The sequence below is a fragment of the Salmo salar genome, chromosome 04 (genome assembly GCF_965601325.2).
Source record: "Salmo salar chromosome 04, fSalSal1, whole genome shotgun sequence".
Classification (NCBI taxonomy): Eukaryota; Metazoa; Chordata; class Actinopteri; order Salmoniformes; family Salmonidae; genus Salmo; species Salmo salar.
Window position 1 is genome coordinate 42,045,635 of NC_138294.1, and position 26,429 is coordinate 42,072,063.

The following is a 26,429-nucleotide window of genomic DNA, read 5'->3' on the forward strand; positions in this document are numbered from 1 at the left end:
CTTAATAGAAAATGACTCAAGTGAAAGTCACCCAGTAAAATACAACTTGAGTAAAGTTATTTGGTTTTAAATATACTTAAGTATCAAAAGTAAATGTAATTGGTAAAATGTACTTAAGTATCAAAAGTACAGGTATAAATATTGTCAAATTCCTTCTATTAAGCAAAGCAGACACATTTTCTAGTTTTTTAAAATTATGGATACCAAGGGGCACACTCCAACTCTCAGACATAATTTAAAAACTAAGCATGTGTGTAGCGAGTCTGCCAGATCAGAGGCAGTAGGGATGACCAGGGATGTTCTCTTGATAAACTTATGAATTAGACCATTTTCCTGTCCTGCTAAGCATTCAAAATGTAGTGAGTACTTTTGGGTGTCTGGGAAAATCTATTGAGTAAAAAGTCCATTTTCTTTAGGAATGTAGTGAAGTAAAAGTTGTCAAACATATTCATAGTAAAGTACAGTTACAAAAAACGACCTAAGTAGTACTTTAAAGTATTTTTACTTAAGTACTTTACACCACTGCTAGCGGGACACCTCCAATGTATCTGGAATGTCAAACTTATCCGTTTTCCTTGGGAGACTATTTCTGGAACGCACCCATCAACACTTGATCATACAACCTGAAAATATTCCTTTGATATTTTATTTGAAGTTTACTATAATTTACATCACTAAAATTATATTATAAATATATTTCGATCCCCTCGGCGCAGTTTTGATTTGAAAATAATTTACTTTTCGTTGGTTGGATTTGACTGGATGACCCATTTGACTCCGCCCATATTACAGGTCAAATTTAGGGGATTCCCCAACGCATGGAAGAAAAGTATAAAAATATTCTGCTGGCAAACTATATACTTAAAACCCCCGGCAATAACAAATGTGAATTTACATACCGAGTTAGCTAGCTACACTTCGCCGGCAACACTGTGCAATCAGGAGTTTCGGGGTAATCAGATCGGAGAAGGTAAGTTAGTCCACGTCCACCACTAAATGATCAGAGCAATCTAGTTTCTAGAGAACATTGCTTGGTTTGTGGCTTATGGGTTTTGTTATACATCATTCAGGTAGCCAATGACTGTACTGCTTTGATCTGTGAGACTGACTTGAATGGGAGTTGTCTAGCAAGGGAGATTGTACGTCGGCATTATTGTTTTATACCTAGTTAACTTTAGATTGTATTGAAATGATGTACGTTTGTTAGCTATTGCATAGTCATCGTGGCAATAACACGGAAGTGAGCCTGTTAAAGTATGAAAGACAACGTTTTGAACCACACTTAGCATGCTGAGCCGTACCATTCTAATTACTACGAACTAATCATTTTGATATGTCTTGGCAATTTGTATTTTATCCTGTTTAACGTTACATAGTAAATACTGTAACGCTTATTTCATCTCATTATATTGCATGTTTCTAATCGCTTGTCTCCTTTCAGCCCCGGTTGGCTTTTCTTCCCTGCGTGCTGCTTTCAGGTCCTAGAGAACGCTATCATGGCTGATCTGGTGGAGAACGTGTCTCTTCCCCTTAGCCAAGAGTCTTTCGAGGACCTGTGGAAAATGAATTTGAACCTGATGTAAGAAAAAAACGTGCAGTATTACAATTGAATTAATCAGATACTGAAATATCATGTTTTGTTTCTGCCTTCCAAGTGTTTCTGCCTCTCAGTTTTGTCTCGCCATCCTCAGGGTTATGACCATTTGTGAGTGTAGACATAAGCAAAGCAGCTGTTGCTATCACTATCCGCTCCAAAGTTTCAACAATCTGAACTGTTGAATTGTGTCATGATCAATGCCTGCACTTGGTTGTTTTCTGAGTTTCTCTCTCTCATATCAGGGCAGTTCAACCACCTGTAACCGACGCTTGGGAGGGATATGATAATGTATGTTTCACTGCAGCAAGTAATTTTTCCTTGTGCATGTTATTTCTATGTAATATTTAGCGAGTTATTTTAATGTCTCATGTTACAATTTGGGTGTTGCTGGAAACAAATGTTGGTCTCTCCATTGCAGTGCACTATTTACCTAACCTTTTGTAGGGAAGTATTGCTCTGATACCATTTGTTGTATTAAGAAAAACATACTTCTCTTGCATGCAGTTCATGATGGAGACCCCTCTCCAGGAGGAATTTGATCCGAGTCTGTTTGAGGTGTCTGCAACGGAGCCTGCACCCCAGCCCTCCATCTCTACCCTGGACACTGGCTCGCCACCTACCTCCACCGTACCAACCACCTCTGACTACCCTGGGGCCCTGGGGTTCCAGCTACGTTTCCTCCAGTCCAGCACAGCCAAGTCCGTCACTTGCACAGTAAGTCTAAGGGATTTGACACTCTCACCTATATATCTAGGGCCTTTAAAATATTTGTATTTGAATTGTTTGGTTTTTTTCACAAAAATAATTAGACTTTTATTATTAAAATTTCTGATTTCCCCCCCCCCCCCACAGTTTTTTTTCTTCAGGTTTTCACAACAACAACAAAAAATCACTTTCAAAGGAACAACATTGATCCACAACAATGCTTAAACCACTTTTGATGTCTGGGGAAAAAAATACATGCAGTACAGAATATGTGGCAAAACAAATGCCCACTTGATTGATAGGCAATTCATCATGATGTTATTCTGCCAAGTAGGCCTACTTTGCAGTCAACAGTTAATTGGAACGTTTTTTTTTTTGGAAAGCCTTTAGTTTCGGCATTCTAACCAGTTACACAACACAAACAAGCACATTCCCTAGCCGTTACTACTTCAGAAAGTTGCTGGAAATGAGAAACACTGATGCATTATTTTGAGAAACTAGTGCAGTTTACCAACTTTTCTAGTTACATCTAATGAACTTTTTACTAGGTTCAATAAAAGTTGTTTAATTCCCTTTTTAATATCAGATTCTGTGATTCCTCGTTTTCCCGCATCGCAGATTTTATTGGGCTCTTTGTATCCCCCCATGATGGCTGCTCAATGAAGCTCTTATTCATTCTTTTAAAGTAGTCTGTGTAAAGAAAGTTGATCTAAATTGCCAAAATACTTTCTGTAGCTTATCAATCACATTAACTATAGTTTTAATGAAATATCATCTGATGGATTTTATTTAGTGTATGATTTCTTACAACTCTTAGTGATGGTCAATTCCACAGTAACTGAATGACGCAGAGACTCTGATTTTTTGGGGGATTGCGAGGTTAAACTATGCACAAACACTTCATTTGATAAAAAATATATTTACTCGAAGAACAGTGCAGATTTAAAGTTTGGTAACACAATGGCAGTAAAATCACCCTCAGTTTGACCACGGTTTCCAAGAACTCTGCTAAATAGCTACCCAGATTTAAAGTGCGGTATTTTAGCAATTATCCATAACTCGTGGATACAATTTGTATGTCTCTGCATATAGTATGAGGTAGTTTCACGAGCCAATGCTAACTAGCGTTAGCGCAGAAACATAAAAATGGTATCCACAAGTTCATCTGACTCTGGGGAAGTTGCCAAAATCCCAAACTATCCCTTCTAGATAAAAAGATGTCTGCAGAAAGAATGGAGTGTGGACTATGATATGACACCTTGAGTTTGAAAAAAAATCAATTTTGTTTATTGAATTACAGTAAGTGAACTAGATTAACACCTGGTAACAATAACATTATGGGTCCATGATATGTACTATACATAATTATGAGTCGTTCTCTTCATGGTCATGTATCCTGAATAGGTACAAAGGTAGAAAAATGTAATATCCTACTTTGAATGCTTGCTTATTATTCTACTACACACTGGATATTATTCTAATGAGCTCCGCCCCCAAACAAGCCACATTTGTTCGGACCAGACCAAATCTGTACCAATTATGGATGTCCAAACTGGTGAAACATAGACAGAGTACAGTAGAGTATAGCAAAGTAGTACAGTAAATTATACTGTACTCTAGTGTGCTCTACTGAACTGTACTGACCTGTAATCAACTTTTTACTGTACTGTGTTGTCCAAACATCTATGATTTGGTTCAGATTTGGACTGACAATATTAACTACTGGATGTCAAAATCTAATTTTATTTGTCACATGCGCCGAATACAACAGGTGTAGGCAGACCTTACCGTTAAATGCTTACTTACAAGCCCTTTACCAACAATTCAGTTTTAAGAAAAATATTTACTAAATAAACAAAAAAATAAAAGAGCATCAAAATAACAAGGCTCAGTGGGTGAGAGGGCTGGTAAATGGAAAGGGAGGAGTAAATGGGAAGGGAGGAGGCTCATGGGTAGGTGTCAGTAAAAGCCTCGAGGGGTGACACGGAGAGAGAGAGAGCGAGGGAGGGGTTGTCCACAGTGTTTTCGGACCGTTTTACCACCACATGATGAAGAAAGAACTTATGAGTTGAAGGTAGGACAGTAGCAGGTGACCCAACTGTGGTTTGTCACTACTATGTAAGGGAATGGCGCCTTAAGGAGATGTTATTTGTAATTTATTTTGTTCATAATGTTTCTGCCACTGTCTTATGACCGAAAAGAGCTTCTAGATATCAGAACAGTGATTACTCACCCCGTACTGGAGGAATACTTTTTCTTCAACGAGACGGGCGGGAAGGATTTACTTCAGCTGCCCGTCAAGGCCCTCATCCCCGTCATTCGCAGGAGAAGGGGACGGAGGTATCGTGGACGAAGGTCCGGGTGCCTTGTAAGATTGCCCTCTCGGTGACGGACCCTATCTTTGGTCCTGTTAGCCAACGTACAATCAATCGATAATAAAGTAGACAAACTAAGATCACCTATATCCTACCAACGGGACATAAAAAAAAACGTATCTTATGTTTCACCGAGTCGTGGCTGAACGACGACATGAATAACATACAGCTGGCAGATTTTAAGCTTTTTCGGGCAGGATAGAACCGTGGCCTCTGGTAAGACAAGGGGTGATGGTCTATGTGTATTTGTAAACAACAGCTGGTGCACAAAATATAAGGAAGTCTCAAGGTTTTGCTCACGTGAGGTAGAGTATCTCATCAAACTGTAGACCACACTATTTACCAAGAGTTTATCTGTATTTTTTGTAGCTGTCTATATACCACCACAAATTGATGCTGGCACTAAAACCGCACTAAATGCGCTGTATATGGCCATAAGCAAACAAGAAAACACTCATCCAGAGGCGGTGCTCCTAGCGGCTGGAGACTTTAATGCAGGGAAACTCAAATCTGTTTTACCTCATTTCTACCGGCATGTTAAATATGTGCAATCGGGGGGGGGGGGGGGGGGAATTCTAGACCACCTTTACATCACACACAGAGACGCGTACAAAGCTCGCCCTCCATTTGGTAAATCTGACCATAATTCTATCCTCCTGCTTACAATCAAAAACTAAAGTAGGAAGCACCAGTGACTCAGTCAATAAGAAAGTGGTCAGATGAAGCCGATGCTAAGCTACATAATGATGTCGTCCCCACAGTGACCGTACGTACATACCCCAACCAGAAGCCATGGATTACAGGCAACATCTGCACTGAGCTAAAGGGTAAAGCTGCCGCTTTCAAGGAGAGGGAATCTAACCCGGAAGCTTATAAGAAATCCTGAGCATGCGCTGACCAACTGGCATGTGTCTTCACTAACATTTTCAACCAGTCCCTGACTGTAATACCAACATGTTTCAAGCAGACCACCATAGTCCCTGTGCCCAAGGACACTAAGGTAACCTGCTTAATTGACTACCAACCTGTAGCACTCACATCTGTAGCCATGAAATGCTTTGAAAGGCTGGTCATGGCTCACATCAACACCATTATCCCAGAAACGCTAGACCCACTCTAATTTGCATACCGCCCCAACAGATCCACAGATGATGCAATTTCTATTGCACTCAACACTGCCCTTTCTCACCTGGACAAAAGGAACACCTATGTGAGAATGCTGTTCATTGAGTACAGCTCAGCGTTCAACACCATAGTGCCCTCTAAGCTCATCACTAAGCTTAGGACCCTGGGACTAAACACCTCCCTCTGCAACTGGATCCTGGACTTCCTGATGGGCCGCCCCAGGTGGTAAGGGTAGGTAACAACACATCTGCCACGCTGATCCTCAACAAGACAAGCCTATTCCCCCTCAGGAGACTGAAAAGATTTGGCATGGGTCCTCAGATCCTCAAAAGGTTCTACAGCTGCACCATCGAGAGCATCCTGACTGGTTGCATCACTGCCTGGTATGACAACTGCTCGGCCTTCGACCGCAAGGCACTACAGAGGGTAGTGCGTACGGCCCAGTACATCACTGGGGCCAAGCGTCCTGCCATCCAGGACTTCTATACCAGGCGGTGTCAGAGGAAGGCAATACAATTGTCAAAGGCTGCAGCCATTCTAGTCATAGACTGTTCTCTCTCCTACCACACGGCAAATGGTACCTGAGCGCCAAGTCTATGTCCAAAAGGCTTAACAGCTTTTTTTACTTCTTAAAGCATTGTAGTTCAAGTGCTTGTAAGTAAGCATTTCACTGTAAGGTCTACGACCTGTTGTATTTGGCGCATGTGACAAATAACATTTGATTTGATGAATTCCCAATATTTGGGGGGTTGTCTTTCTGTTACCAATTTGGTAACAGAATGATGCATTTTAATCACTTAATAAATCATAAACTAAATCGTTATTAGTTGAAACGGTAACTAATTGGTTGGTTTAACTTTACGTGTTCTGTGAACTTTCATTGTCCTCATGTGGGAGAGATTCGAAAATATCTTCAAAATATGTGGGTTTTTGGTAACAGAATGACAAGACACTAGGCAATATTTATTAAACCTACAGAAGGCAAAACATTTCAGCAAAACAAAATATAAACGTTAATATGAGTTGTCAGGGGTCTTTACTTTAGTTTTTCAGACGGGAAGTGTTTGAGAAATGTACACATTTCTAACAAATATAGACTCTTAGCTTTCATTTGACACAATTTGATGTGCTCCTATGGACTTCACGTTAGTGCTGATGGGGCTTTTTACATGGAAATGCCCTGGTATAGCACTGTAGTTTTTGTAATTTGAATTGATCATTTTGAATATAACTAACATTCCATTCAACATTGGTCACCAAGGTAGTCCTTTTTGTGTTTTTTTTTTTGGTGACGCTTAATTGTCCTAGATTCTATTCATATATTCGCAGACGAGTATATAGTCAAACACATCCAGTTAAGCATCCGTTGAATGGACCTAGTAAATTACCTGGGCCACTGCAGAAAGTTAAATAAGGTCCAGTCCTCCTTTGTCTGTGCGGTGTAGCAGAAGGTCTCAAAGAGGAAGAGGGAGCCTTGCCACACAAGAACATGGCAGAATCATCCTTTTCTGTTGTCATTGTAAAAATCAATTGCTAGATTTAACCCAAATCTTTGAACAACTTGGCCCATCAACATGTTAGACAAGTCTCATAGTGGCCCTTCTATATCTTGCGGATTATTTTTTTAAAAATTATTATTATTATTATTTTTTATTATTATTATTATAAATATTTTTTTTTTTAACTGATTCACAAAGCATTGTCCTAAGACATGACGGGTTTGTTTATGATTTCAACAACCCCATCCTTGCTGTCAGAGATTTAACTAACACGGCACCTCCCCGCCCTGCGTCCTGTGCTTAGTTTGACTGCCGGTCAGTCAAACTTTCTTTTTACACTCTTATTCTTAATTATTAGCACCTTGACACCAAATGTTTCATTCATGTTTTTGGGGATGTGATCATGGTGTTCACACATGTTAATAGCGGTATACACATGAGGTGTGGGCTTGATATTACAATGGAGCTAATATCTCATATTGATCTTACCTACTGGTGTTGGAAGTAACTCATACATAGCATGTAGATTATATACTGAACAAAAATATAAACGCAACCGTTTCAACATTTTTTGGGAGTTACAGTTCATAAGGAAATCAGTAAATTGAAATAAATTCATTAGGCCATAATCTATGGATTTCACATGACTGGAAATACAGATTTGCATCTGGTAACAGATGTCTTTTTTTTTCTTTTTTTTTAAGGGGAAAAAAAGGTAGTGGTGTGGAACAGAAAACCAGTCGGTATCTGGTGTGACCACCATTTTCCTTATGCAGCGCGACATATCTCCTTCACATAGTTGCTTAGGTTGTTGGTTGTGGCCTGTGGAATCTTGTCAAGGTATCTCTGTGCATTCAAATTGGCATCGATAAAATGCAATTGTGGATGTTGTCCGTAGTTTATGCCTGCCTGCCTGCCCATACCATAACCCCACTGCCACCATTGCACACACTGTTCACATCAGCAAACTGCTTGCCCACACAACGCCATAAATGTGGTCTGCGTTTGTAATGACGATTGGACTTACTGACAAACTAAATTAAAACGACTTTGGAGGCAGCTTATGGTAGAGAAATGTATATTTTATTCTCTGGCAACAGCTCTAGTGGACATACCTGCCGCCAGCATGCCAATTGCATGCTTCCTCAACTTGGGACGTTGTGACAACTGCACATTTTTTGTCCCCAGCACAAGGTGCACCTGTATAATGATCATGCTGTTTAATTAGCTTCTTAATGTGCCACACCTGTTAGGTGGATGGATTATCTTGGCAAAGGAGAAATTACTGATTTATGCACAACATTTTGAGAGAAACAAGCTTTTTGTGCATACGGAAAACATTTTGTTTTTATTTCAGCTCATGAAACATGGGACCAACACTTTACATGTTGCATTTATACTTTTGTTCAGTGTGTAAGAGATTACGGATTTTTGTGAAATAAAATCTGAAAAACAGATCTAAGACATTAAGTTTCATTTGAAATGGTTACATTAGCATAAACGTCTTCTACTTGCAACAATGTTACTTGAACAAGTGCAACATTGTCTCTGATGTTGGTATCAAACTTGTACAATGTAACTCATTGTAGGCAGGCATTGTAAATGTGATGGGAGCTATATCATTTACTTTATAATGGTAAATTTGCAATGTGGCTGCTAAAAAAAACGTAATATTATTGACGCCTAACATAGTATTATGTTTACTACAGTACATTCACTGGAATGTTTTAATAAAGCATAATAAGCATAAGTCTTTTGAAGATTTAAATGGCAATGGTAAAGTTAGCCTGTGAGGACATGTCTTGACTTGCCTCAAAGCAGGGCTGGGGGAGGGGTTTCAGTCCTGGCCATATGAACTGGGGGAGCAGCTTGTTCTCTCTACAGAATATTTAAACCTGGACTCATTCATAATCTGGAGATTATATCAGGAGAGGAGTGATGTTTATTTGGAGGATGCTGAGCTGTCACAGTAGCCTTGAGTTTTAGTACAGTTGATAGGAATCAAGAGGACTCTGCTTTATACAGAAGGTAAAGCGATTCCTCTTTTGTCCAAACTACTTGTAATGGTCAAATTTCCTTCTCGTGTCACTAATTAGATCTAAACTAATCAAGTGCTTTGAAATAACTACATTTTCTACTGTCCAACGCTTCAAAGGGGACTTGGAAAGGTTCAGGGCAGAGTCAGACAAGAACAATGGGGGATCAGATTTACTTTGTGAATTTTGGACATGTATACATGCTAATTTTGTGAGTTCTATCAGAAAAATAGAAGTTATTTAGGCCTACTCATCTTGTTGGCTGACAAGGTAAATGTGGACCGTTCTTCCAATATCTTCAATATGCACCTCGGAATTGGATAAGGACGCACGCAGTTTGGATCCAGTGACCAAATTTTATATGGTGAAGTTTGTATTTCGTTGACATAATCTATCACACTGGGATTAGAACAATGCTGACAGATTAAACAAAGACCTAAGTATTGTTTTTGATTTAACAAACCCCCTTCTCTCTCCTCCAGTACTCGCCAGACCTGAACAAGTTGTTCTGCCAATTGGCAAAGACTTGTCCAGTTCAGATTGTGGTGGACCACCCTCCTCCTCCTGGGGCAGTGGTACGAGCCCTGGCCATCTATAAGAAGCTGAGTGACGTGGCTGACGTGGTGAGACGCTGCCCTCACCACCAGAGCACCAGCGAGAACAATGAAGGTACACATCACAGCGGGAAGGCTACTCTTATCCATACTAAAACATGTTAGATTGATCTAGAATGTTATACAGTGTGCTTTTCGATGCAGTATAGAGGGTCCACACTATAAAAGGAGTTTAAACGTCATTTTATACTTACACTTGTTGCCTCCTTGAATGAGAATCGCAAATGTTTTGACTGGTAGGTTATCTTCAGTGTGTCGCTTAATACTCAAGTGTTTTCTGTGCCTTAGGTCCTGCCCCGCGAGGTCACCTGGTCAGAGTTGAGGGGAACCAGCGAGCAGAGTATATGGAGGATGGTAACACTCTGAGACAGAGTGTGCTTGTCCCCTATGAGCCTCCTCAGGTAGGTTCCATACACTACTGTTGTGTGTGTGTGTGTGTGTGTGTGTGTGTGTGTGTGTGTGTGTGTGTGTGTTAGGGCTGACCCCATTTAGTCGATTGGCCGATTGTTTGGTGTGTAGGCTGTTGGTCGACCAAGATTTCTTTAGTCAAGCAGTTGCAAATGTAATTTAATTTTTTTGTGGTGCACAAGACACCTATCTGATTTGCACCTGTCTCTGTGGACTAATCCTATCGCGGATGGCACAGTCACTCTAAGACAGGGGTGTCAAACGCATTCAACGGAAGGCCTAGTGTCTGCAAGTTTGAGTTTTTTTCCTTTCAATTAAGCCCTAGGCAACCAGGTGTGGGGAGTTCCTGACTAATTAGTGAGCCTAATTCATCAATCAAGTGCAAGGGAGGAGCGAAAACCTGCTGACACTCGGCTCTCTGTGGAATGAGTTTGACACCTGTGCTCTAAGACGTGCTACTGAAATTGTAAATGCTTGTGTTATAAGAGAATTATGGTTCACTAATAAATATATTAATTTATAACATGCGCTTTCTCCCGTGATGGATAGCGGTCGCTGTCCGCGGTTCTGGAACTTAATCATACGTGCGCCGTTGAAATGGCGCCTTTCCTATATGTTGCTATGTGCAAAATAGCTAAACCAGTATATTGGTGTTGAGAACAATGCGTCAGAGGCAGCAGCGGAGTGAGGAGACGAGAAAACGCCCCTTGCCTTAATTGTCTAAGATAATTTAGGAGCGCGAGAACCCCAACTTAATGAAGTCTATAATCAATAGCCTAACTGTTAAACGTGCCTGGCTTTATAAATCATCCATACAGAAATAAGACAGATCCTGCTTCTGTTTGAGTGTTTTTTTTAAATAGACTACTGATTCCATGAGCACTAAGCCTCACGCAACCACAAAATCTTGGATAAAGCAATTTCACAAATTCGGCTCTTTTTTTTTCTTCTTTTTTTTTATCTTTAAAAAGTCTAAATCTATGTAATATAGCCTACACCTTCACTATAAATCCATGATTTATTTTAGACGGGTCTAAAGAAACATGATATGAAGAAAATGTAGTCTATGCCAGCAGCATACCACCCTGCATCCCACTACTGGCTTGCTTCTGAAGCTAAGCAGGGTTGGTCCTGGTCAGTGCCTGGATGGGAGACCAGATGCTGCTGGAAGTGGTGTTGGAGGGCCAGTAGGAGGCACTCTTTCCTCTGGTCTACAAATAAAAAAATATCCCAATGCCCCAGGGCAGTGATTGGGGACATTGCCCTGTGTAGGGTGCTGTCTTCTGGATGGGACGTTAAACGGGTGTCCTGACTCTCAGAGGTCATTAAAGATCCCATGTCACTTATCGTAAGAGTAGGGGTGTTAACCCCGGTGTCCTGGTTAAATTCCCAATCTGGCCCTCAAACCATCATGGTCACCTAATCATCTCCAGCTTACAATTGGCTCATTCATCCCCTCCTCTCCCCTGTAACTATTCCCCAGGTCGTTGCTGCAAATGAGAATGTGTTCTCAGTCAACTTACCTGGTAAAATAACGGATAAAATAAAAAATTCAGAAGAACAGAATAGCATCCTCTGAGTCGTCCTGATCTGGCTATGCCATATGGCTGTAATACACTAATTCATTTAACAGACAAGATTTGCTTAGAATTCAGTGACATTGTTTTGTAGTATAAAGAATACAATTGAACAAAGATGAATAAAATAGAAATAATATTTTCTCCAAACGATTTGAGGGAGAGTGCACATGTGGCTATTCAGTGAGCGGTTAACAAAGAAATAGGTATTCCTATATGCTTAATTTAGTTATTAATGTAACTTTAGTTCTACAAACGTTGGGATATATGGTTTGATTTTTAATGCATTGTAAGGCTGCATGATGCAACTCTGATTGGAAAAAAGTCACTGGAAATGCATCAGCTCTGCTTTGTTTTTTTGCACAGGCTGTACACGCTTCATCTGTCTCTCATTCGCAATTTGAGAAGCAAATTTCCCGGGCAGCATCCCCATTTGTGTGGCCATAATGCAGCCTAAAAAAAACATGCCTTTTGCAGCCCTTCTCCCTGAGTGCTGCCTGCAATGAAGCACCTCATCTCACTCACACGTCTCTCTATCACGTGATCAGGTCTTTCTCACAGGCTACAAGTTAAAACGGACACATTGGGGACTTAACTGCGCACGTCCTTATCCAATTCCGAGGTGCATATTGAAGATATTGGAAGAACTGTCCACATTTACTTTTCGTCAGCCAACAAGATGAGTAGGCCTAACAAACAGCAAAAGCACTAGCCTATGCCAATCTACTATCCCCCATAGTACAGAAGTTGACATTCTGTTCTGTGCAAAATAAATATTCTAAACATAGTCTGGGACAGTTAATACAACCACTAGCGTCAAAAAAACTTTTTTACGCAGTGAGGCTGACGTAACAGATCAGAACGTTTGGCTTAAAATATTGATAGACTATTAGGCTACTTCACATTATAAGCGCACGGCACTAGGCTATAAGCACGAATGTTCCATGTATAATTCACAAGTGATAGGCTAATATTGTCACCCATCAGACTATTCTTGATTTAATCTTGTCTTTACATATACTAAATAATATGTGTGAAATTAGTTTTGACTTAGAATGGACCATTATCATGCACCTGTCTCGAAGCAGGGGGAAAATACATGTCATCTATGCACTTAAATAGCGAATGGAGGACGCTTTTCCTGTTGTTCATTTTCATGCCATCCAGGTCGGCTATACTGCTGTTGTAAATATAAGCAATGTGCTTAATATTAGGAAAGTTGAGAAATAAATTATAGTAGGCCTAGCCTATAGAAAGCTGATGAAATCCTCCTCTATTTAGTAGAGGCCATCACCCTGTTTTCTTGCTCAGTTGCATAGCCTATAGAAATGTTGCGCAACATGAGCTCATGGGCTCTCATGAAGTGTTTGATAAGATTTTTGATCACATTTGCATTGATGTCAGAGTGATTAGAGGGACAATAGAGTGCTGAGTACCAGGCAGTTAGCAAGTTTGGTAGGCTACTAATGACAATCAGCAGCATCAGAGCTTGGAGAAGCCTAATTACTGCGACTAAACGGTTATGTGAAATTTGACTGCCTTCATGACTCGTGACTGCCAGCGTGGCGGTAATACGGTCACCACAAAAGCCCTAGTTGTCACATTTTTACATCCATTCGAGTTCTGGAGGGGCCGTGCAGATGTGGAAGATCAGGAATAGGCCACCTACCTCTCATTGGACACTCCAGGAAGCAGCTCATAGATTGGCTAGGCTACAGATATTGCTTGGTGTTGTTCGGCATGCAAAATGACTTGTAGATCAATGAATGTCAACGTAGTTACATCCATAGGGGAGGCATCAGTTGTTACGAAGGATGAGCGGTATTTTTGGAAGGTAGAAGAAAGGTTATGAGCATACACATTTTGTGAACCGACGATTGATAACGTTTTAAGCGATTTTCTGACCGATGCATGCTACATTTGGATCGGTTGCACTTGTATCTTTAACATTTGAACGGGGGACTGATGCGTATCGGTGAAACGTTACATCCCGTGTGTGTGTGTATACAAAAGTATGTGGCCACCCCTTCAAATTAGTGGATTCTGTTATTTCAGCCACACCCGTTGCTGATAGGTGTATAAAATCGAGCACGCTGCCATGCAATCTCCATAGACAAACACTGGCAGTAGAATGGCCAGTACTGAATAGCTCAGTGACTTTCAACATGGCATTCATCCTTAAAAGTGACTGAAGTTTGCCAAAAAGCACCTGGATGATCATCAAGACTCTGGGAAGGATGTTCGATGGACAGATATGTCAAAAGTATAACTTTTTGGACGACACGGGTCCCATTATGCTTGCCAAAAACCAAACACTGCATTACACAGTAAGAACCTTATACCAAAGGTCAACGACTTGCCTTAATAGAATGAACCATTAATTCTGCTCTGTATCAGAGAATTCTACAGGAGAATGTCAGTCCATCCTTCTGTGAGCTGGGTCATGCATGATCCAAAACGCACAATCAAGTCGACATGAAATTGGCTAAAAAGCAACACATTTTAAGTTTTGGAATGGCCTAGTCAAAGTCTCCAGACCGAATCCCAATTCAGATGTCGTGGTAGGACTTGAAACGAGCAGTTCATGCTTGCAAACCCACGTGTCGCTGAGTTAAAGCAGTTCTGCATGGAAGAGTGGGCCAATATTCATCCACAGTGACGTGAGCGACTGATTAACATCTACAGGAAGTGTATGGTTGGAGTCATTGTAGCTAAAGGTGGCACAACCAGTTGCGTGTAAGGGGGCAATTACTTTTTCACACAGGGAAATTGGGTGTTGAATACATTTGTTTATGTAAGTGTTGTTATTAGTTCACTCAGGTTCCCTTTATCTAATATTAGGTTTTGGTTGAAGATCTGCACAACATTCCATTTAAAAAATATGCAGAGGATCAGAGAAGGGGCAAATACTTTTTCACGGCACTGTATATGTTTGTATGAGGGAGCGTGTGTTTGGGAGTATCATCAGTCACAGCTGTCTATCTCTATCTGGTTTCCCAGGTGGGATCAGAGTGTACCACTGTGCTCTACAACTTCATGTGCAACAGCTCCTGTATGGGAGGGATGAACCGCAGACCCATCCTCACCATCATCACCCTGGAGACACAGGAGTGAGTGTCATGTAATAATCCATTTTACATTGTCATTGTTGCTTTTCTAATTAGTCAAATGTATAATTTGACTGAATTAAAATAGAATTGACCCCAACCCTGGTCCTGGGTTGACCCCCAACTAATGTCATGTCATAGTATGACAGTGATGGGAACTTCCCCTCCCGTTCTGCAGGGGGCAGCTCCTGGGCCGGCGCTCCTTTGAGGTGCGTGTGTGTGCCTGTCCTGGTCGTGACAGGAAGACAGAGGAGATCAACCTGAAGAAGCAGCAGGAGACAACCCTGGAGACCAAGACCAAGCCTGCCCAGGGAATCAAACGCTGTAATTGATCCTGACAATCTTAAAGCGGTGGTCTTGGGGTTGGGATTAACATTAAATGGCAAAAAGAAAGAAGCCAGATTCACATTGGACTTTAAAGTTGTGTGATGGCTGATAAAGGTTGACATTGACCTATGACCCTGAGTGTGAGCGGTTCCTCATCGTGTGTGTCATGTTTGTGTTCTAAGCTATGAAGGAGGCCTCCCTGCCTGCCCCTCGGCCTGAGGCCAGTAAGAAGACCAAGTCCTCCCCTGCTGTGAGCGACGATGAGATCTACACTCTTCAGGTAACTGCTCAGAGAACAGACCAATGGCAGTTTATTATCATGTCTCGTCCCCTTCAGAGATGCCTAGTCACTAGTCTGCTGTTGGCTGTTTGTGTATACTGTGTGTAACTGGGCTCATCTGCCCATCCAGATTCGAGGGAAGGAAAAATATGAGATGCTGAAGAAGTTCAATGACAGTCTTGAACTGAGTGAGTTGGTGCCTGTTGCCGACGCTGACAAATACCGTCAGAAACGGTGAGTTCTCTCCTCTGACACACATCCTCGCTTTCTCCCGCTCTCTTTCCCTTACGCAACATTAGAATTCTCCCTTTTGTGCATGTGTGTGTGTGTGTGTGTGTGTGTGTGTGTGTGTGTGTGTGTGTGTGTGTGTGTGTGTGTGTGTGTGTGTGTCCTTTCCTTTCCGAATCTTATTCAAATTAAACATTAAATTCCCTACAGCCTCACCAAGAGAGTTGCCAAACGGGAAATCGGAGTGGGGCCGAAGAAAGGGAAGAAACTACTGGTGAAGGAGGAGAAGAGCGACTCTGACTGAGAAGGAGAGCGAGTCGTTCCATGTCATTTCAGCAAGCCATGACACCCACCACCTGATTGTTCTGAAATTGTTTCTGTAATTAGAAACAGGTAAGATTGGCATTCCTAAAACATTTTGTTGATATGTAAATTTTATCTTGGCGAAATTAAGCTTATTGATTGCACCCAAGTTGGCCATTTTAATTGACGGGATTCAGATAATATTCAAGAAATATAGTACCCAACATCTGATTTGGATAAAACTTCTTCCTACCAATGAGTAAGACATGATGAATCCCAAAATAAATTGGGGCGGGGACCCCATGCCAAGCCCACCCCCTACATCCAGTATACAGTTTCAGTTCTGTTTGACAAGTAGTATGGAGCTGTATGTTGTATTTTCTGAATCCTATTAAAATAGCCAATTTGGGTGCAATCAATTATCTTAATTTCTCAGATCAAATTATATTTCAACAAAATGTTTTTCGGAATGCTAATCATATGTTACCAACTACAGAAATGATTTCAGAACAATCTGAGATGGTGGGTGTTAATCCTCTTTCTTGTGCTTTTTGAGGTGGAACAACCTGAGAGAATTAACCCGTTCTGCTTTGTTTCTGTTCTGCCAGATAACCTTTTCTGTTGATTGAGGGAATGCAAGTACGGTGAACTGTTGATGCTTGCAGCTTACTAGCTTTGTGTTAGCACCTGCTTTAGGTCTCTTAAGTGCAGTTTGAGGTTATTTTTCTGTCATGCTTATGGGCAGCTTTGGTGCACACATCAGTTGGTTGGTGGCCCATGCAGATCCTGAATCCCTATTCTAGTTTTACTCACTCTGAGGACAATGAACTCTTGTCTTGTTAGACTGTCTTGCTTTTTGTAGAATTGTGAAATTATCTACTTTTCTATATAGTATGTGCATTCCCCTGGGTTCTTGGTACTGTACATTTAGCTAACAACCTAGCATGGCCATCACTGTCATTTTTGCTTATGAAAGAAAAGTATGTATTAGAGTACAGGGGCCTGACTGAGCCTTACTGTGGTTCATAACTGATGATGTTTAGTTAGCGAGTCCTATTAATAAGATCCTTACTTGAATAATGGGTGACCGTTTCAACTGAACATCTACCTCCCTAGTAATTTTATATTGTTAACTGTAAAGTTTAGTGTTTTTGTCCTGCCACTGCCATACATGCGTGTCTTGCTCAACATGTCTGTTCTGCGACACCCCTTTTACCATGATGTATGCTTTGGTAGTGTCTTAAGACAGCCTTACCGGAAGAGTAGCTGATTTGGTTCTGTGTGCCTGGAATAAGTTTGGAGTAAAGAACCTTCTACTGTTCTGCCAAATAGACTCCCCTCACTGGTAGATGCTTGCTGTTTTCAGTACAGGAGTTTGTAAGACACTGCAGAAATATAGTAAAAAAGTGTTAATTGCAGCCTTAGTTGGATATTTTTTAAGGTCCAATTATTGATTCTTATCTTTTTTGTATCCTAAAATGTTTTTCTACCCTTTTTTATTTTTGTTAAGAGGTAGAGTATACACACACACACACACCGGAATATCTACCAAACAAACACTTTATTACACTGCCACAGAAATACATTGACTTTTTCATGAAATTATTAAAGAAAAAAATGTACTTTTCATTGTTTGGCTTTGTGATTTATTGTCTAAATAGATATGTATTAGTAAGTGTGACAGCATGCATGGAATGTAAAGCATAGGCAATACATTTGACTTATTATTATGAAAATATTTCATACAAAAGTGATTGGTCCAAGCTTGATCAATTTTAGTTCATATTGATGGCTAAAAAACCAACTGAAGTTCTGTTCATTCCTCATATATATTGTGTGTGTAAATACTGTACAAAAATGTAAACACATGTAAAGTGTTGGTCCCATGTTTCATGAGCTGAAATACAAGATCCTAGAAATGTTCCATATGCACAAAAAGCTTATTTTGTGCACAAACTTGGTAACAGCCCTGTTTGTTAATGAGCATTTTATCTTTTGTCAACATAATCCACCCACCTCACAGGTGTGGCATATCAAGAAGCTGATTTAAACAGCATGATCATCGCTGCAACTCCCATGAGAGAGACGAAGGTCGAAAGCCATGCGTCCTCCGAAACACGACCTGCCAAGCCGCACTGCTTCTTGACAAATTGCTCGATTAACCCAGAAGCCAGCCGCACCAATGTGTTGGGAGGAAACACCGTACACCTAGTGACTGTCAGCGTGCATGTGCCCGGCCTTCCCCAGGAGTCGCTAAAGCGTGATGGGACAAGGACATCCCTGCCGGGCCAAACACTCCCCTAACCCGGACGATGCTGGGCCAATTGTGCGCTGCCTCATGGGTCTCGTGGGCGCGGCTGGCTGCGGCACAGCCCGATATAGAATCCGGATCTGTAGTGACGACGCTAGGACTGCGATGCAGTGCCTTAGACTGCTGAGCCACTCCGGAGGCTCGGAAAATCTAATTTTGTTTGGCTGGGCCTAGCTCCCCAGTGGGTGGGCCTATACCCTCCCAGGCCCACCCATGGCTGCGCCCCTGCATCCATAGATTAGGGCCTAATGAATTTATTTCAATTGATTTCCTTATGTGAACTGTAACTCAGCAAAATCTTTGAAACAGTTGCATGTTGTGTTTTATTTTTTGTTCAGTAGAGATACTAAATATATACTTCATAGATACTAGATGTATCCTCCATGGAGGCAATAGGAGGGCTCAGATATTTTGAGGTCACGGTTCCAGGATCAAGGTTCTGTTGTTGCTGTACACCATAGGGTTGTTTCCCTCACACTGATTAAGCCTAAACCTGAGAATCTCCATTGAGTTGTTTTTTTTAGTCCAGGGCAAACAGGAACTTCCCCTATGATCGGTAGAGGGTAGGCTCTTCTGACACACGAGTTTGTGGTACTGAGATTAGGTAGGGGTGTCTAGTCTACATCTGTGACATACTTCGGTGATAAGATGGTGATGAGGGTGCGTCCATCCAGTGGAGCAAACAGAGGATACAGCTTCTCCTTGAAGTTATCCGTGAATGTATAGATGTGTGCCCGGGTCTCTGCATTGTAGAAGGAGATTTGACCCTCCTCGTAGTCCAGAAAGATGCCCACCTTGCGGGGCAGCATCTCCATGGGCAGGGAAGTCTCGGTCTTGGTGCAGGCGTAGAACTGCCTCATGCTGCGCCACAGGGCCCAGTAGCCTTCTGCGGGGGTCATAGGGAAGCGACCGTGGCGTTTGGACGTGGCGGTGGTCAGACCGACCCTCCAGTATCCGTTGTTGGCCAGGGTAACCTCCCAGTAGTGACGTCCAGAGGACAGGCCCTCCGAGCCCAGGACGCAGGGCCAGCTGTCATAGCGCTGTGTGCTGAAGGCCGCCTCTGTCGTGCAGTGAGACTCCTGGACCTTTTTATGGTCGTCTGAGAGCAGCAGCCATGGGTGGTTGGTCATAGGGTCCAAGTTAATGTCAACTATGTAGGAGGACAACATGAGAGGAGAGGTTTTAGTGTAGTTTCAGGGCAATAGAGGACCCACAATTGAAATTATTTGTGCAAACCTTTTTTTCTATTATCCTGTTATTTTGAAAACACTGTATCCACCTGTGTGGCTGTAATTTCATTTAAAAAGAAATCTAATCAAATCTGTCCATCTAAATACATTTTCATGTCGCTCTACTGCAGTGTTTCCCAACTCCGGTCCTAGAGTACCCCCAACAGCACACATTTTTGTTGTAGCCACAGACAAAAACACCTGATTCAACTTGTCAAGGGCTTGATGATTAGTTGACAAGTAGAATCAGGTGTTTTTTTCCGGGGCCACAACAAAAATATGTGTTGTTGGAGGTACCTGAGAACCGTAGTTGGTAAAACACTTTTACTGAATAATGAAATGCAGCAAATGAAGCATAATTACCCGAAGCACTGCAGATCCAGTTCCACACTGAGTTTGGGATGTACTTAGGTGTTTCTGTCAATTCAGGAGAAGAAGACGATAAGATGTCTACCTCAATAACATTCAAATGTAAAAATACATTTTCAAACATTCACAGCCAGAAAACAGAGATTGGGATGTTAGGGGAGGAGGGGGGCATACCTGTTTTCCAGGTGCGTTGTTTCGTAGCCAGCCATAGCTGGGGAATGATACCCTATAGGAGAAGCAAAGAGAAGGGTTGCGTCAGAATTGGGGGCAATGCCTGTGGATGATAGAGAAAGAGAGCAGCGGCCAGAGGGCATGAACAGGAGTAATAAAGGAGGGCACTTTGATACCAATGGGCAGTTCTAGAGGGTAGTATTTCATTCCAAAATACTCAACTGTAGGTAATAGAAAGGTCAGCATGAAGTATTGCTGATGATTTGTCTGATCTGATAACGATTTATATTGGCTGGTCTATAGCCCCTTTGATTAGGCGGCTGCCTTATCACTGCTTGCGTATAAGAACTTTATCTGGAGCCGTCCTCCTCTTTTGATTGACAAAATGTTATCCGAGGACAATATTCTAGGTGAATCGAAACCTAACTCAAATTGTGTGTTTTGCATTTGAAAAAGGTAAATAGTACCAATCATAGCTTGAAATTGTAAAGACATTTAATAAGACCGGATCCTACAAAGTTTGAGAGAAATGTGTGGGTGGCAGGGTTATTGTTAGGGTTGAACTCGCATGTGGACATGAAGCTAGGGTTTTGGTTAGGGTCAGGATTGAACATAGGGTTAGGGCTGTGTGCCTCACCGTGCTGCTGTCCTCTTCCTTCAGTAGAGACCAGGTGATGAACTCCAGGAAGGGCAGGAGGGTCACCAGCTTCTTCTTATTCAGCTCCAGCCGTCTCAGCATCTGGGTCAGCTCATCCCTCATCAGACCACATCTCTGAATGGACACAAACGGTGCAAGATTCCTTCATTGATTTGATCTCATTGAGACTGACTCTGACCCTAGATCAGGCAACCTCTAGCTACACCAATGATATGTGTCAATCAGAAATGTTGGCTATGGCTGGCAAGAACACACACACCTCTGTGACACTCTGCAGCTCCTTAGCCCATTCCATGATCCTCTGCTCTGCCTGTGTGGAGGGTTCAGGATCCTCCCTGTTCTTCTCCAGGTCTATGAGGTCAGCTCTCTCCTGTATCCAGGGACTCTGTGGGACAGAGTAAAACATATGAAGTATAGCCAATTATTGTGTTTGTATCAGTGTCACATATAAATGAAATAAATAATTGTTATGAGTAAGATTAATGGATGCTCAGTTGATCATCCTGGTTTGATTAATTCACATCATAGTAAAGTATAGGAGATCACTTCCCCCCTCCTCTTTATCTGTCATGTCCTAGTCAACCCCATCCATATTTTACAGTATGAATATGCAAGTAGCTCGAGATGAGATTTGTGAGAATATTGTTAGTAACCCACTCACTGTGTCCACTCTCTTCAACTCCTCTGCCCATTGGAGGATGAGTTTACGACACTGTTCCAGACTCTGTTCGCTCTGCTGGTCCACTCTGACATTCTTACTGCGCTGCAGAACAACACACAACAACAAGTTGACTTACACAGCACAAAACTGTCATTTACACTCAAATACTATTTCAGCGTTTCCTCTAGCCTGCCTAGAGTGCTAGATGGGTGGGGTTTACAGTTTTGTGACTATTCTATTGGTCCATTTAGTCAGGCATGCTCAATCAAGCACAGATAAAGCATTTGAAATTATTTCAAATAGTATTTGAAGCAAGGTTCGCAAGAAATTCCGTAATTTGCCCCAAAGCTTCTTCCCATTCATATGTCAGCCCACCATACCCACTCCGGTCCCAATGAGCTGATGTAGCGTCGCCCCCACCAAATTTAGATCCAGTATCTTATTCCACGTTTAGTTTATCTGAGGACTGGTAAGTTCTTTCATAAGAATTATACTGTTTTTTTATCAACCACCGTGATCCATGGATTTATGGCATACGGTCTTCCTGAGCAACGTTTATGAAAGTCCCATAAAACGACAACAGTGAAGGCTCTATTTCCTTGTCAAAGGCCATTCTGGATTACGACTCAGGATAAAGGTTAAGATAAAGGACGATCCATTTAATCACTTGGTTTTGGGGGATTTTGTACTTCGACATCTCCTTGTCCCAGATTCAAATCTCATCGTAGTTTTCCATTAAGAGGACATATGACCTTCTATAATCTACACGCAATACTGACATACATACACTTTAGATAGAATATGATGCATAATATTTAGCTCAAATGATCAAATCCAAAACAAAGCATGGTTTCCTATAGTGATTTCATTTTGTGATTTCATTTAGTTTCTTCAAATGATGTGAAGTGATTTACTATCCATAAGCAGATCAAACCAGACAAAGAAAGAACTCAACCCGGGAAACCATAATGACAAATCCATAACCAGAAAATTCATTTTCTAACAGCATGAAATAAACTCCATTATAAGCCATAACAAACCAAGACATCAAGATGAGTTCTCATTTTAGTCAGAAAGTGACTCAATAGAATTTGACACGTGTTTCAATTTAATCTGCTCAGCAACCACAAAGCTTTCAAAAAGTACATTTAAAACAGAGATTAATCTATACTCTTCTTGCTTCATTTACTCAGTATTTTTAAGCAATAAGGCCTGAGGAGGTGTGGTATATGGCCAATATCACGGCTAAGGGCTGTTCTTATGCACTACCCAACGCAGAGTTTCTGGACACAGCCCTTAGCTGTGGTATATTGGCCATATATCACAAACCCCCGAGGTGCCTTATTGATATTATAAACTGGTTACCAACGTAATTAGAGGTAGTAAAAATAAATGCTTTGTCATACCCGTGGTATACAGTCTGATATACCACGGCTGTCAGCCAATCAACATTCAGGGCTCGAACCATCCAGTTTATAAAAGGTGTTATACATACCAGTATACCGTGTGTATACCTAGGGGTAACTGATGATTTCAACTGTCAATGTACATTACCCTACAACAGAACGCCGGCTCCCATACAGTGTTTCAGTACTCCTACACATGCGAATAAAGACCGATCAATAAATATACAAATATACATACAACAAAGGATTTGGGCCCAACGTGGGACCCAGTCCCTAAGTCTCAGGCCTACCTAACCAAACCTTATACAGTAAGGCCCAGCCCAGACAGATCTTCTCTCTCAGGCCTATCTTGCAGACCTTAAATATTTAGTCACAGGTCTACCTTGCAGACCCTAAATATTTAGTCTCAGGCCTACCTTGCAGACCCTAAATATTTAGTCTCAGGCCTACCTTGCAGACGACCTCCACCTGTTGTTTCCACTGTGTGATGAATCTAACACAGTCCTGCAGGCTACGCAGGTCCTTTAGGCCCTATAAGGAAAGAGATTCAAAAAAGAAAATCAAGCTGTCAATTCACTGTCTCTCACTTTCACTTTCACTGCCATTATCCATATAATTTATTCTCTCTCCCTCTCACTCTCTCTAACTGTAATGTCCATCCTGTACCTTTTGTCTAGATGGTTTGCTGCTCAATTTTAGTTTAGGTGCTGAGTTGTGAGTCTGTAGGTCTTCTGGCATTTCCCATCGTACTGCCCCGATCGAGCTGTTCTGCGTTGCACTCTCCTCGACATCATTGAATTCTGACACACACGTACACAAAACCAAACTTTGTCAATTGATTACACCCATTTTTACATGGGTTAAAATGAAATCTGTCTAATAAGGAATTTTTCTTACGTGTATATGCAGCTACTGGGGCTTACAGGCATGGTTACATATCATATAGAGGCCTCATAGGAAGTCTGTCACAAAGCTGAATCAGCAATAATAAACAACTTACTGATCTTCTTCTCTTTGAGAATACTCTTCTTCAGAATACTCATTTTTTGATGTTTATTGAGCCACTTTAGTGCTTTTTTATGCTATTGGTGTAGAATCTGAAACAACATTCACATAGTAGGTAGGCCTCAGTACTCTCTTCAATACAAACATAGTTGCCTGCCTGATCATTTTGGCAGTGTGTATGCGAATTGATATTTTCTTTTTATCACTGAGCTATCAAATGATAGCATAAATCGAGTAGGTTTATATGCAAACCTGTGGCAATTAAAGTCACATATTCTATCTATCAGTATAACTGTCATCCACGCAAAAGAAAAAGGACATGCTATTGGTTATCATTGCGAAATAAAGAAAACTTTATTTTTACATTTACTATAACTGTATGAAATGGTAATCACATGGACTCACTTCACAAAGATAAAATGTCACACAAGACTGATTAAAAGACAACCAAAACAAATCAAACTTCATTGAGCATGTTTAAATTGATACTAATTAAACTGATAGTTAATCATAATAATTGATATAAGCAGTACATATATATAACTGATAAACCTCTTACCCTGTGAGGGTCCTGGCCTAGGAGTGAAAGAGACAGAGACCAGGTTGTGTTCCGTCTGCTACGGTGAGAGAGAGCTAAAATACCAAAAGCCTTTGGTACAGAGAGACTTGAGTCTCCCAGACAGACAGGCATGCTGCTATCAGCTAGACCTTTGGTCCTTTTTATGGATTCCCAATCCCAGCAGATCTAGCCTTCATCAGATCAAAATCACGCACGATACCTTTATTATCTACCTGTATGTAGAGATGTTCTTTTTTTACTGCATATGATTTAATATAATTACAGAGAAAGTCAATGAACTTTGTAAGACACAGCAATAAAATCTACTATCTACTATTTATATACACTACTGGTCAAAAGTTTAGAACACCTACTCATTCAAGGGTTTTTCTTTCTTTTTACTATTTTCTACATCATAGAATAATAGTGAAGACATCAAAACTATGAAATAACACAAATGGAATCATGTAGTAACCAAAGAATTTTAAACAAATCAAAATATATTTGATATTTGAGATTCTTCAAATAGCCTTGATGACAGCTTTGTACAGTCTTGGCATTCTCTCAACCAGCTTCACCTGGAATGCTTTGAAGGAGTTCCCACATATGCTGAGCACTTGCTGGCTGCTTTTCCTTCACTCTGCGGTCCAACTCATCCCAAACCATCTCAATTTGGTTGAGGTCGGGGGATTGTGGAACCCAGGTCATCTGATGCAGCACTCCATCACTCCCCTTCTTGCTAAAATAGCCCTTACACAGCCTGGAGGTCATGGTCCTGTTGAAATGAAATGATAGTCCCACTAAGCCCAAACCAAATGGGATGGCATATCGCTGCAGAATGCTGTGGTAGCCATGCTGGATAATTGTGCCTTGAATTCTAAATAAATCACAGACAGTGTCACCAGCAAAGTACCCCCACACCATAATACCTCCTCCTCCATGCTTTACGGTGGGAAATACACATGCGGAGATCATCTGTTCACCCACACCACGTCTCACAAAGACATGGCGGTTGGAACCAAAAATCTCCAATTTGGTCTCTAGCATTGATGCAACCAGTCAGGATGCACTCGATGGTGTAGTCCACAATCATCTCCTTAGTCTTGATCACGTTGAGGTATAGGTTGTTGTCCTGGCACCACACGGCCAGGTCTCTGACCTCCTCCCAAAAGGCTGTCTCGTTGTTGTCGGTGTTCAGGCCTACCACTGTTGTGTCATCGGCAAACTCAATGATGATGTTGGAGTCGTGCCTGGCCGTGCAGTCATGAGTGAACAGGGAGTACAGGAGGGGAGTGAGCACACACCCTTGAGGGGCCCCTGTGTTGAGGATCAGTGTGGCGGATGTGTTGTTACCTACCCTTGCCACCTGGGGCGCCCCATCAGGAAGTCCAGGATCCAGTTGCAGAGGGAGGAGTTTAGTCCCAGCTTATTGATGAGCTTTGAGGGCACTATGGTGTTGAACGCAGAGCTGAATACTCACATAGGTTTTCCTTTTGTCCAGGTGGGAAAGGGCAGTGTGGAGTGCAATAGAGATTGCAGGGTTTCTAGGATAATGGTGTTGATGTGAGCCATGACCAGCCTTTCAAAGCACTCATGGCTACAAACGTGAGTGCTACGGGTCAGTAGTCATTTACGGAGGTTACCTTTGTGTTCTTGGGCACAGGAACTATGGTGGTCTACTTGAAACATGTTGGTATTACAGACTCAGAGAGGTTGAAAATGTCAGTGAAGACACTTGGTCAGCACATGCTCACAGTACACATCCTGGTAATCCATCTGGCCCTGCAAATGTTGAAAGAGAGCATGATCACACAGTCTTCCAGTACAGCTGGTGCTCTCATGCATGCTTCAGTGTTATTTGCCTCAAAGCAAGCAATGA

At 41.5% G+C, this 26,429-nt stretch overlaps 2 protein-coding genes across 6 annotated transcripts; one reads left to right on the forward strand and one right to left on the reverse strand.

Annotated features, from left to right (window-relative positions):
- Positions 1-772: 772 nt before the first annotated feature.
- On the forward strand, positions 773-17,808 carry tp53 (tumor protein p53). Of its 4 annotated transcripts, none has more exons than XM_014195886.3 (11): positions 773-970; positions 1,442-1,579; positions 1,840-1,885; positions 2,102-2,311; positions 9,820-10,006; positions 10,240-10,352; positions 14,937-15,046; positions 15,222-15,367; positions 15,553-15,650; positions 15,781-15,884; positions 16,089-17,808. In XM_014195886.3, the coding sequence occupies exons 2-11, from the start codon at positions 1,497-1,499 to the stop codon at positions 16,180-16,182; spliced, it is 1,191 nt and encodes a 396-aa protein (XP_014051361.1). In that variant the 5' UTR covers positions 773-970; positions 1,442-1,496; the 3' UTR covers positions 16,183-17,808. The 4 variants fall into 4 exon arrangements, with proteins under 4 accessions (XP_014051361.1, XP_082830524.1, XP_014051362.1 ...); XM_082974398.1 differs by lacking the exon at positions 773-970 and adding an exon at positions 1,052-1,070; XM_014195887.1 differs by lacking the exons at positions 773-970; positions 1,840-1,885.
- On the reverse strand, positions 17,724-24,768 carry LOC106602902 (butyrophilin subfamily 1 member A1). 2 transcript variants are annotated; one of them, XM_014195888.3, is made up of 10 exons: positions 24,551-24,768; positions 23,987-24,083; positions 23,653-23,786; positions 23,437-23,517; positions 21,581-21,682; positions 21,179-21,304; positions 20,899-21,033; positions 20,265-20,316; positions 20,085-20,138; positions 17,724-19,642 (listed from the first exon to the last, which is right to left on the reverse strand). In XM_014195888.3, exons 2-10 carry the CDS (start codon positions 24,027-24,029, stop codon positions 19,107-19,109), a joined length of 1,263 nt encoding a protein of 420 aa, XP_014051363.1. In that variant the 5' UTR covers positions 24,030-24,083; positions 24,551-24,768; the 3' UTR covers positions 17,724-19,106. The 2 variants fall into 2 exon arrangements, with proteins under 2 accessions (XP_014051363.1, XP_045572821.1); XM_045716865.2 differs by lacking the exon at positions 24,551-24,768 and having other exon boundaries at positions 23,884-24,540.
- Positions 24,769-26,429: the final 1,661 nt, after the last annotated feature.